The 13,106-nt window shown below is 39.8% G+C and overlaps 1 protein-coding gene across 3 annotated transcripts in view; it reads right to left on the reverse strand.

Annotated features, from left to right (window-relative positions):
• Positions 1 to 11,794, reverse strand: part of LOC119700742 (melanopsin-like) — a 48,106-nt gene extending 36,312 nt beyond the window's left edge. Inside the window, exons 1-5 of one of the 3 annotated variants that reach the window (XM_038136311.1) lie at positions 11,772 to 11,794; positions 10,202 to 10,399; positions 6,509 to 6,678; positions 4,844 to 5,035; positions 386 to 502 (exon numbers count right to left, since the gene is read on the reverse strand). In XM_038136311.1, coding sequence (XP_037992239.1) covers positions 386 to 475 — 90 coding nt within the window. In that variant the 5' untranslated portion in view covers positions 476 to 502; positions 4,844 to 5,035; positions 6,509 to 6,678; positions 10,202 to 10,399; positions 11,772 to 11,794. Of the gene's footprint in view, positions 1 to 385; positions 503 to 4,843; positions 5,036 to 6,508; positions 7,083 to 10,201; positions 10,400 to 11,771 lie in introns of those variants that run through there. The other 2 variants (XM_038136312.1, XM_038136310.1) reach the window with 2 other exon arrangements.
• Between the last annotated feature and the right edge of the window lie 1,312 nt (positions 11,795 to 13,106).

Genomic DNA, 13,106 nt, shown 5'->3' on the forward strand with positions numbered 1-13,106 from the left:
GCTGGAAACAGCAGCTGGGCACCCCTCACCACCCTCCTTCCCCCAGCCTCTACTGGCTGGCCAAACCTGGCTCCAGCTTTCCCTTTGCACAGCTTTCCCTGAGCTCCATCCCCATGGCCCATGAGCCCCCTTGGCTAGGTTAGGGTGGCTCTGTCCTGCTGCACAAGGGAGCAGCAACATGCCTAAGCCATAGCTGGGTTTCTTGCAGGGGTGTCAAGAGACAAGGTATAAAACAGAACCACTTCCCAGCAACACAGCCTGAAGTTACCAAAACTTAATTCACAGAATTATGCCTTAACTCTCAAGCATTTCCTGTCACAGAAGTGCTCAAATAGACACAGAAAGTTTAGTGAGCCGCAGTGAATGGGTCACAGGAATTTCTTACCTCACAGCAACTTGTTGGTGTCATGGTGGCAAAGCTGAGTATTTCAGAGGCACTGGAACATGATGGAAAGAGCAGGAATCTGTCAGGCATGCTCTTTGAGAACCCGTCTCTTGCACTCTGGCCAGAAAGACATCAAAAAAGTAGTTAGATTTCTATCTCTATACCATTTTTATTTTTAATGTATTAATATTTTCCACATACTTGGTTTCAGTGTTGTTCCCCTTTTAAAAATGGAATGGAAAGGATGTGTGAGAATGAGTTTGTCTGAAGAAGAAAAGGTTCAAAGTAGTAGAGAAAGGAGGTAGAAACTACAATTTAAGCAAAGTTCAAGAAACTTACATGCCCCCTCCATTTAGGGCATTACAATGGTCACAGCTCCTCAAGGAGAATCTTAAAACTATTTCTGCTCACAGATTAACCTTTTTAACTGATGATTTTAAAGATCGTAGAAACTGAACTACAGATATAAAACTTAAAACAATGGTGAACATGTACCACATGGATAATCTGCAAATGCTGGAGAATACTGCTGAAATTCCTAGACTGGAGGCCTAGATTTCAAAACAAAGTTTACTTTGGCATTTAATAGCCCAAAGACATGATGAATATGTTAGAATATAATGAACAGTCAGCCAGAAGAGAAAAAAACCCAAACCTATTTGGTGAAAACAGAATATAGTGTTATGCATTGCATTATAAAAGTCAAACTATGGTTTCATTGTCATGCATCATTTAGACACCAGTATTGTTTGTTGGTCATTATTACTTCATCCTTGGGTTTCATTCCCTACTGAACCACCTTATTTCCATTCAATCATTTGACCTGAGAGGTTCTCCTTCCCTGCTCTGAAGATGCTCAGTTGTTAGCTGCTGTCTTTCAGTCAGCTGTATGTTGGCATCTTGATGCTTTACCTTTTAGGTGCGCCTGTTGAGACCTGATCCCTGTGATCTGCTGGCTGTAGATCTGTTTGGGAGTGAACTTCAGTTCTTTCCATGACTTTATATGCTCCAAGTTCAAATCCACCAAATGCCACGTGCATTCAACATTGTTACAGTTACATTTTTTGGTTACAACTTTTCCCATAAATATTGCCAGAGGAAAATCTATACACAATATTGGAGCTACTATATACAATAGTGATAATTTTAGAACCTGATGATTTATAATTTGTTGGCTAATATTGTTTCTTATCTCCAGTGTGGTTTAAATTTTCTGTAAGGCAACAGAGATCACATGAGAAATTATCTAACCCTACTATCTATATTATCTATCCCTATATATATATATTATCATGCCCTCTAACAAGCACAGGAGGGTTCCATTTTTTTCCTTTCCTTACAGAAGTAAGTAAAATACTGGAAATGCCACTCTCTGAAACCTGAGACCTGAAAAACTGCTCAGATGTCCTTTCTGAGGAACTGCTTTCTTTGCTCATTTTGTTCACTCCCATGTCTGCAAGCTGGAGCTGAAACTTCTCTGAGGACAAGCCAACTACAGACAATACTTCACATAGCTGGATCAAACTGAACCCTATCTTCTGTGAGATATTCTGATTAAAGCTAAGAACTGGACACCAAGGGCAAAGTTAAATGCCAACTAAAGCAAACTTCAGACTTGTTTAGACTGACAGGTTCTTGATTGACAATTTAAGTTGGCTCCATGAATGACAGTGTTTAGGTACAACTAAACCTCCAGCCAGAGGATTACTGAATTCCTGTCCCACACATCTCTCTTTGCTGCTCTCACATCAAGATTAGTTCTTCATTAGGCCTTTCTAGTTCAGCTGTTTGTATTTAATGCTAGGACATGGGAAAATACAGCAAACCTATCAAGTGAGTACAACCAAAGTGTTTGCACTCACTGAGCTTTTTGAACTTCACTTGCATGCTTAAACCAACTGTGTTTAAATAAAAGCACTGAAAATCAGTGTCTTAAAATTAGTCACAGAAAACAGATTGCTCAAGTAACTGGAGAAACAGGTAAGGGAAATAAATGCCTAACAAAAGGTCAGATAAAATGCCTGAGACACAGTCAAGATCCAGGCACTAAGTGGCAGCAGTTCTGTGTGAAGATTTAAAGGAACCAACCAAACACTGAACAAAATGCAGGAAAGAAATATCCGTGGTTGTTTGGGGTTTTTTTTAGGAAAACAGAGTAGAGTGATTTTGGATGAGTAATAGCACTTTACATTTCTATGACACCTTTCATCCCTCAGGCTCCCAATGCAGTTGGCAAATTTAACAAATTGAAGGACCTTGTCCTCTGTACACTGGAATCATTTTATCTGTCACCAAAGGCATCCCTGGTGAACCAAAAAGCAGCATCTGTTTAACAGGTTAGATCTATTGTGACAAACACCACACCTCAGCAAAGCCACAGGGAGAGGATAATTGTCAACAGCTGGAATTAGTGCTGAATCCTGGATTAATCAGTTGTTAGAAGAAGTCTGCTAGTATTTCTCCAGTTACCACTGGTGATGATGACTTTACCACAGATCTTGCAGAGCTGCCATGCCCAGGGCATGGCTTTCTCATGACCCAGCTCCTCCGGGCACCCTCCTCAGCATGAGGTGCCTTCACATGCCACAGTCCTCCTCCTTGCAACACTTGAGTGTTATATTCACCAGACAGAGTGAAAGCAGAGATGGACTGTAAACATCCAGGCATGAAAACAGACCCAGTGGTCAATCAAGAGATGCTGCACACTAAAAAGTGTAGAATCATAGAATAGTTCAGGTTTGAAGGGACCTTTAGAGGTGCAATTAGCAGGGACATCTTCAACTAGACCAGAGCCCCCTGAATGTTTCCTGGTGATTCATCACCTCTCTGGGGTAACCTGTTCCAGTGCTTTACCAGCCCTCATTGCAAAAGACTTTTTTCTTATATTATATGTAATCTAAACCAACCACCTTTTAATTGATTTAAACAGTCAACTTTTACCTAAGCCTTCACCAAGATCATCTTTCCTTCACTGCAGCTGTATTTCTGGAAACACAGAAAGTGTCAAAGGTCTTTCACACACAACAGACTGTTCATATATGCTGTACAACAGCCTGACCAGCTCCTTGGAAGTCTCTGAACACTGAGCAGGCTAAATTCAGTTACAGACTACTATCTGTAATAGCAAAAGGAGCAGAACGGCACTGAAAAGCTTCTCCAGGCTCCAGATTCAGTGGGATGGGAGTGAGCTTCACATTCCCCTTGCCTCACAGTTACATCAGGGATCCCAGTCCTCCTTCTGTCCACTAATGGCTACTGATACACTTATGGCTACTGATGCTATGATCACTGAAGAGCAAAAAACAAGGTGAGTACAGCATGATTATTAAAAAAACTATAAACAAAACAACAAAAATTGGAAGAAGGAAAAAATTCAATGAACGCTAAACACATGGCCAGTGAACTTGTATATTCTAGCTTAAAAAAGAAAAGAAATAACATAGAAATCCCTTTCCAGATGTACTGTTGGACCAAAAGACTGTCAAAGTCTGATGGGTAATCCACAGTCATATGTTCATTTTGGGATGGAAGAGAGGCATGTTTGAAAATGTGTTTTCAGCTGTCAAATAACCAACAGTGAAATAAAAAGTGGGAAAATAAACATATGCCAAGGAGAAAAATGGATTTATTCAGCAGTTCATATTTTTCACTGGTTTAAAAATAGCCAGAAAGTTGATCCAGGAATTATTCTTGGGACTTTTATAAGCTGCTGTGCAAACACTCAATGCCATCCTGCTGAGCTTCTGACAAGTCTAAAAAGTCTCACATATTTCACATGGCAGCTGAAATATTTTAATTGCAAAGGAAAACAAAGTGTTAGCATGGATCAGGCCAGCTGAGTGTGAATGAAACAACTGTAGAAACTATAGGGCTTGGAAAAACTCAAGAAGTTCCTTGATCAAGTGCTGCTCAGGTAGAGTCAGTCATCATGGACAAGGAACAGTTTTTCAAATACTGAACTTCTGCAGTATAATCTAAGCTTTAGGATATGAATGCAGTCAGTTAACATCAAGGCATGGCTTAGAATTAATCCAGAATTAGAATGCAGACCTCTCTGTTACAGTTTTTGAGGGATAAAGAAGACCCAACAATGCTTATCTAGGACACATGCGCAGGTCACTCGCTAGCAAAAATGTAAATCTGTACAAGCTTGACTCTTTACTTCTCCTCCCCCACTAACAGAGCATATGCCAATGGCAGTGATTAATTGGGCATTTGTCTTTTCTTTCTCCTTCACTTCTGCCAAGCCTAGAGAAGTTTTGCTTGCTTTCATTCCAAGAGTGAGAAGCTGAAGGTACCCGGGGTGGTGGTCCCTGCATGAACAGGGGCTTCAGCATAATTCCTATCCCCTTCTCCAAGCCCCTTCCCTCACAGAGGCTGATATCTTTCCTATTCCTTTTTTCCACCAGCAGCAATGAGTTACCAGGACTAAGACACAACTTTTCATCCCAGGCTTACCCTTATCCAGAGTCCTTCCCATGGAAAAAACAACCCAGTTGGGATCCATACCCAATCTCATTCCTCAGTTGAAGACATTCATTTTCTCAGGTACAGAAAGGATTTTTAGCCGTGGCTTAATCTTCTCCTGCCTCCCAAGGAGAGGATCCTCAGCATCAAGGCACAGCAAAGGAATGTTGAATGTTATCTCTGCTGGAGACACAAAATGGCAGGGAAGAAATGCATTTGTCAAATGACCTGAGGGAGGTATCCAGCCTCATAATGCTCTGGGGAGACACTCTCTTTGGGCACAGAAATCTGGGCACCTATTTACCACTCCTAGCACTGCTGTGTGCCCTCTGGAAAGGCTGTTTGAACTGGAATGGAAATGGACCTGTCCTAGAACTGAGATCTCAGATTAACATTTTGCTACACCACCAATACTGTAAACTTACTCAAAATACAATCTCTTTTACTTTCAACACATGGTTTAAAAACATTTTTCATAATACCAGTGTTTTCCACAGGAAAGACATTCTGATTTTTTACTAACTCAGAAGTTTTTTCTCTGGCCTCATTCAATCACAGAGTTTTCTCCAACAGCTCATGGAAAAACCCTAAAAGTCACAACTTTTACTGTCAAAGTCATGGCAGTGACAGTCACACAGATTTTGTTGTTGTTTTGTTATCTTCTATATTGAAGTTTTCCCATTTCTGGTCAAAGGTGACTTATTTCTATAAATAGAAACATTTTCACACTTTAAATGCTGAAAACAAAATCCTTTTGTGTAAAAAGCCAGCCTGGAGGATTTCATCCTGGCAGCTGAATGAATCAGTCCTATCAATGCTTAGACAAATAATGAGGTTAAAAAAAGAACCCCAAATTTGTATTGGCTCCCTATTTCAGATACTCTTTTCAAAAGAGACACTGAAACAAGGAAGCCCTTATAGGTCTTCAGTTCCTATATGACAAAGGATAGAAGAATATACTTGGATGTAAAGCAGCTCTGACCTACACGTCCTTGAAGAGCCAGAGGGACAACTGTTCAATCCAGAAGGAATACACGTTAGGCAATAGCTGTGCTACTGCATTGAACACTTAGCAGAAAGTGCTGTGCCCTGTTAAGTGCTGGCTCCAGGGGCTCCAGCCCAGCCCCTGACACGGTTCTGATGGTCCCTGCTGACATGGTGACAGGGGCTCTGTGTGTGTTCCAGGTGATGCTCTGCCCTGTTCCAACCATGGCACTTGGCAGAGCACGGCGAGGGAAGCACGTGTGGTGTGACCTTTCCGAGCTCAGCCCTGCCCTCACCCTTTCAGTGACCAGACACCAATTCCAGCTCTGCAGGAACCTCCCGTGTGACCCATTCCCACTAGCCACCCTCTAAACCAGGAGAATTAAAATCCAGGTTCCACTGAAATGAGACGGCAATTTGTTTCAGAAGATCTCAGGATCTTCTCAGGATCTTTTTTGCATCTGTGATACAAAAAATCCCCATATTTTCTTCAGTCATTTCAGGCCAAATAATCCTGTGGTTTGAATTGCTCCTCAGATGACATCGCCCTACAACACTGTCTGAACCAGGAAAAAAAAATTAAACTACAGACTTGTTTAAAAATTTGGCTTGAGTCTTGACTTGAATATCCTCAAGACTCAGACAAATACCAAAACCGTTGTGGATTCTTACCTCAGAAAACAGAAGCAATTCCAGTTACTGAATTAGATGAGTAGTAGTACATGCATCCTGAGGTGAGAAGAAACTTGAATTTCATCTCTGCTAGAAAAAGAAGCCATCACTAATACCCTCTGGATGACAATCTCACATGTGAATCTGAGACTGGTTTTCAAATGCAGGTGCTAAAAGTAAAGGAAAATAAACACAAATTGCCTAATCCTTCTTTCAAATGGGATCTTCTCTGACGTTTTATCTTCAAAAATTTCAATTCTGTTCCAGAAAAAAAAAAGAAGGAAACACTATTTCAAAGCATTATCTCAGAAAAAGATTTCATACTTATATTCACTGGGTTTTTCTCCAGAAGAAAGAACAAAAAAACCCTGTTAGTAAGAACCCTGTTCTTCCCTTCACCAAACATTCTCTGGTCTAAAATTCCCTCTCTTTCAGACTGAGATAATTTCTCGGCTTTCCTGGTCTAATGCCACATGAGTTCCTGTAATCCCTCTCCCATCTGCTCCAGAACTCATCAGGAGGCACTTACATTCCTCGTCCAAACAATATTATTAAAAAAACCTCACCACTTCACTAAAATGAAACACTTCAGACAAAACCCCTTTTCCTGAGAGCAGGGCATACAAATGAGGAGACTTGATGAGCACCACAAAAGAAGCTGGAGAGGGACTCAGGAGCCTGGGCTTCTTTGACCACCTGGTGTCCCCCTTCCCTTTGCAACAGGTACTCCCACAAGTAGCTTCTTTCCCACATTTCTCACAGAAACCACCACAAAAGTGTACATGTTTCCTGAAAAGGAGAAAAAGTTTTGCTTGGTCTAGAAACCATTAACAAAGAAAGCTTTTAAATGAGTTGGGGGTTTTTTGGGTTTTTTTCCCAAACATATAGTGAGTAAGCGATAGCCAGAATGTAAAAACAACAATCTGCTCTATGGACTTTCAGGAATGGATTCTTTTCCCCAAAGCTTCTGCTCAAAACTGCAGGACAGAGAATCAGACAGAATAAGACATTAAAACAGCAGGGTAAAACGACATTTTTTTCAGGTGAACTACATAGGACAACTTAGGGGACCATCTAATGTATGACTGAAAGAGGTTTTGAATTTCTCCTAAACACTTTAAATAGAGTGGGTTGGTTTGGGTTTTTTTTTTTAAACCATAATTTTACTTAGAAATACTACAGAAAATTTTGCATAAGAACTATAGGTCAGATCACACACTCAGTTTCTGGGAGTGCCTGCATGCGTGTGCACACATGCATACACTTTGATAAAAAAAATCAGTTTAAGTGAAAAAATATTTCCTAATATAGGGAACAGTCTTCGTTGCTGAAGTTAACTGTACCATTACTGATCATTTATTCTAGCAGCTATAATTTTGAACTCTCCATCCAACTTCTCAGCTCAGGAGAAGGCTGGTCTACAGAAAAAATGAATTTTTTTGTTCTTTCAGAAGCATAAAGGGGTGTTAGATTGTAAAGTAAGCTTTGCTAAAGTTAAACTCATGAAATATAGCTGCATATTACAACAGATAAAGAGTATAAAATAAATTCTTGAGTTTCCTTATTCTTGTCAAGCTTTTCCCAATAGTCCCAAGTATTCTCCCCACTTTTTTTCCAAATGATATAAAGAACAGGAACTAATGTTTCTTTGACAGATTTACTCTGGCAACAAGGCACATGACTTTGAGGTTTAAGCACTTCAGCAACAGCTATGCTTCTATCCAAACTTATTTATAGATTAAAACAAAGGAATAGAACAGTGAGAAGCAAAAAATCAGAGATAGAAAAAAAAATCCAGCTAGGCCATCCATTCTCTCTTGCCAGCTCCATGAGTCAGAATGGCATCTTGCCATTCAAGGAATGACTGGAACCAATTAACTGGAAACAAGAAGTAATCCAATTTGCTTCAGAGGAATCAAAGCAACCTACAGCAGATTCTGTCAGGCAGAGAGCATAGGTTTGTGAGCTTTCAGGTATGTTTAGAATTGCAGTATTTGCCCAACTTCACCATTAAGTTCAGTGTTGCAGCTCTGCCAGGAACCAGCAGCTAATGCTGAGGAAACAGATGAGACACCTCATTCAGCATCACAGCCTTTTAAAGTGTAGCTTTAAAAGTCAAAGAGGGAAAAGTTCCTGTGCTCAAATGGCAAGATTTGCCATAGTTATTTTGTTATTATTAAATTAAAAAATTAAATTCAAAAGTCACTTAATCCATCTCAGACTTGTAGAGCTGAATGCCAGCAAATTAGGATTTGGTGTAATACACAGGAGAAATATTAAGTTGCTTTTCAGCAAAAGCTGTTGATACAAATACAGTTTTATTATTCTTCCTGTCAGCTTCTCTTTCAGCCTTTGGTCCTGAGTAACAAATCACTTTTCTTAAGTCATGGAACCAACTTCTGCTGTTATATCACAAGCTTCCATTTGGCTTATCTATTTGTGTTAGGATAGTGGGAACAGTTTACAACACTGATCTTCACACATGCATTTAAAAAAAACATTGTTATGTATTTTCTAAGCAGAGCTTTTTCTGGGCACAAATCAACAGGATTTTGCCTTTACTTTGAGAGAATTTGCCCTTCTTGTTCTATATCCTTCACTTGGTTCACTTTTTAAAAGTCTGCCCAACACAGAGTTGTACTCTGTGAGTCACAGAACTAGTTAGATTGGAAAAAACCTTTGAGATTATCAAGTCCAACAAACACCACCTTGTCAATTAGACAATGGCACTAAGCACCGCATCCAGTCATTCCTTAAACACCTCCAGGGATGGTGACTCCTTTGTCTCTCTGGGTAGTCCATTCCAATACCTCATCACCCTTTCTGTTAAGAATTTCTTTCTTATATCTCACCCAAACATCTCCTGGCACAGCTGAAGACTGTGTCCACTTGTCCTGTCACTGGTTGCCTGTGAGAAGAGACCAATGGCCACCTGTGCTTTCAAGGAGCTGTAGAGTGATAGGGTCACCTTTGAGCCTCCTCTTCTCCAGGCTAAACACCCCCAGCTGCCTCCGTCACTCCTGACAGGACTTGTGCTCCAGACTCTTCACCAGTTTTGTTGCCATTCCTGGGAGATGCTCCAGCACCTTAATGTCCTTCCTGAAAGGAGGTACCTTGAACCTGGACACAGGACATGAGACTTCACCAGTGCCAACAGCAGGGGAGGAATCACTTCCCTGGTCCTGCTGATAAGTTAGTAGTACAGGACAGGATGCCATCAGCTTTCTAGGTCATCTGGGCACACGAATCAGCATCCTGAATTGGCCAAAGTCTGCCCTCTGCAACTGAGGCTGTATCTTCTCCCTTTTCTTGTTTCTTTCAGCACCTCTTGCTTCAGACGTCCCTGACCCTGATTTGGTGAAACGGGAACACGGCATGATGCACAGGACGGCCCCGGGCAAAACTGTGCAGCCTCCATTTTAGCCATGCACCAACTTGTTCTTATTTCACTTAAGAGGCCCCACTGAAGGCACGACATGTTCATTACCATTGTAGAACTTTGTAAACAAAATATCAATCAAAGAATTAACTACATAAACACCTTGTTAAATTTGCTGTCACTATTTCCTTGTGACCTGATGATAGCTGCATTAACTCATTGCTAATACTAATTATTAGTCTTAACAGTTTTGGCACATAAAATGATTTCTACATCCACTTCCTGGCATTACTGTTTCCTTGCTTCCTGGTTACCTAGAGAGCCTCGTGCTTTCTCCAGAAAATTTTGTAACCTCTTATCTGATCCCACAGCTTCTCTACATCCACTTAATTGAAGCGGTCACCACTGGGCAGGAAACATAAGGTTGAATTGATATCATATTCTTCTGAACATGGTAATTCTGAGCCATGTCATAAATCTCATCATGCAGGCAGGATGCATCTCAGGGAGATCTGAAAAGAAGAATTCAACGGAGAGGAGTTGGAGGCATCTTCTTCTTTCCTTTGTGGTGCAACAATTACAGCCACTGATCTAATTTAATAGTTGTCTCATTATAAGATTTACTACAGTCAAAACTCTGAATACATAGAATTGCTTTTTGATTTAGAAAACTGTGATGATTCATTATTATTTTTGTTTAAAAGAGGTGACTCAGGGCCCTTAACAACCAGGTGTCAGCAAACTCCTAATTCTAGTTTTACAAATGCTGCTCCAAAAATATCTTCCAATAGAAGATATTCCAAAGAAAACTTTTGGCTCCAAGGGATGAGAAATATGTCCACAGGAAACTTAGCCTGAGATTTAGATTTAGTTTCCGAAACTATGGTTTTTGGATGCTTATATTGAGAGATACATTTCTTGGTTAAGGTTAACTGAAGTTAAAAAACATTCTACTAAACCTTCCCTGGTCTGGAGAAAAGGATATTTGGTATATTTTAAAGAGAAGTATAGAATCAGAATTTCTGAGGGTGACCATGCTAACTAGTGCATGTCCTTCACATTTTATAGAAAGCAAAGTATTCCCAAAAAGAGACCAATAGTTTGCATAAATTTATGGAATCTGTAAGTTTACCGTATAGATTTATTTTGCACCTTTTGCAGAATGAAAGTAAGTTTCATTAAACCACAGAAGTAGCCATACATAACATTTTATGGTTAACTAAACCAAAAAAATTGCTTAAAACTTCAGGGAAAGGGAAGCTTTTTGGGATTTTCCCCTGCTGGGCTAGGAGTGGTGGAAACCTTGCTCACAAAAGAGAGGTGGAAATATTTTTATAGCTGCTTGTACTTGCATTTCCCTGGACTATTCAGATACTGCAAGGATGGATGCATAACACTTGCAAGTTACTCAGCCACCATGGTGTTGCAAGCTATATGAGGTAATAGAGAAATATTTCATTCCTTTCCAGGGTCCAGTTGTTTCAGTGCTGGCCCTTTTCCAGCAGCACTGTAAACTTGTAATAGAGATGTATTTCATTCTATTTCAGGAACCAGTTGGTACAGTGCTGGCACTTTTCCAGCAGCACTGTAAACTTGTAAAAATGATGGATCAGTTTCCCAAGAGTCTTTACAACCAAGACTTCTGACTTCTCAGCAACTGGAACAGCCTTGTAAACTTGTAGTAAAAGCCAGATTTCTCAAAATCTGCTAGCCTATATTAGCTAACAGATTTACATGATGCTTCAAACCCTCAGTACTCATGCTTAGTATAAAGAACAAGGAAAGTCTGCTAACAAAGCTAGTGCTGTTCATTTGTCAGGTCTAGCATGAAATGGTTTTATATTCATAAAATGGTGCTACACTCACCTACTGCTTTGCACTCACCCATAGCTCAAAACAAGAACACATAACAGCAAGACTCAGCTGAATAAAATGGATCTGTGATGATTTCACTGGGCTATGGAGACCTGCTGAAATTTGATAAACCTGTGAAAAGTGAAGAGACAATGAGTTATGGAGTTCTGGCTTCTCCCATAGTATTTTGATCTTAAATTAGTGCCACTATTCCAGAGGGACATTTCACAAGAGAACTGACACCTTACTCACCTTTTGGTCCACCCTTCAGGAATGATATTTAGCTAGCTAACAGATATCCTCCCTTAGCAGAGGGGCTCCTGCAGTAGTTTACACCCCGCTGTGTCACAGTCTTGTTCCCCACTGCCAAAATACCATCCAGCCTCACATTAAAATACTGCTGGTAAATCAAGGATAGGATCACTATAAGTTTAGCATATCTACAGAGGTATTAACATGCTAGAAATCATTTAAATGGATTAATTTTTGCAACCATATTTGATTGTGTGAAAGCTATTTTGCTTTGACTTGCCCACTTAAAACTCCCTCAAGCAGTCTTTTAAAATGTACTGACAGATATTTCCTTTACTTAACCTGTTGCTCATTTTCACATTTCCTATTCTGGCAAAAAAAATCAAAACATTTTATTCTGCTTCCTAGTTACACCTTAGTTAGCAATGCATTGGAAAAAAAAATCAGTGCGATATTGCTGAGATGTATTAATATAATCAATATTCAAAACTTTGCTAAAGAACTGAGCAAAGGACTGAATACATCTTCAATGTATCACACGAACTAACCAAGAGCTCTTGATTTTCCAAGGAAGCACAGATCTTATGGGAAGTTTACTGTAGTAGACTAGAATATTTTAAAAAAACCAAACCCCCTATTTTATTTCAGGTTGGCTTGTACAGAAATTAGTGTAATTCATTTTCCTGAGCTGTCTGATATGACTTAATTTCTAGCAGTTAACAAACCAGGAAACTAGTTTTCCCTCTGACCCAGAGAGAATATACTGACTCCCATTCTCATCCAGTGAGGACATCACTAGTATTTCTCTGCTTCTATTACTTAGTGGGAGAAAATAAGGCAATTCATTAGAAAATTATTGGCAAGGAAAGAATAGCTTTAAGATTTTTTTTTTTTCTGAAAGAATGCTTTTCCCCTTGGCCACCCCTCCAAGGCACTGAAAACAGGAAAATCTGTGTAAGTAGTTAAAAAGTGCCTTTCAGTAATTCAAGTCATGTGTGTTTTACAAAATTTGAAGTATGAAATAGCTTGTTGATGTTGAAAATGCTTCTACATTGGTAAATTCCTGGTCTTTCAGAACTTGGATTCCCAGGAAAAAGCCTTGAAACATGAGGA

This window comes from Motacilla alba, chromosome 4 (genome assembly GCF_015832195.1).
Source record: "Motacilla alba alba isolate MOTALB_02 chromosome 4, Motacilla_alba_V1.0_pri, whole genome shotgun sequence".
NCBI classification, from domain to species: Eukaryota; Metazoa; Chordata; class Aves; order Passeriformes; family Motacillidae; genus Motacilla; species Motacilla alba.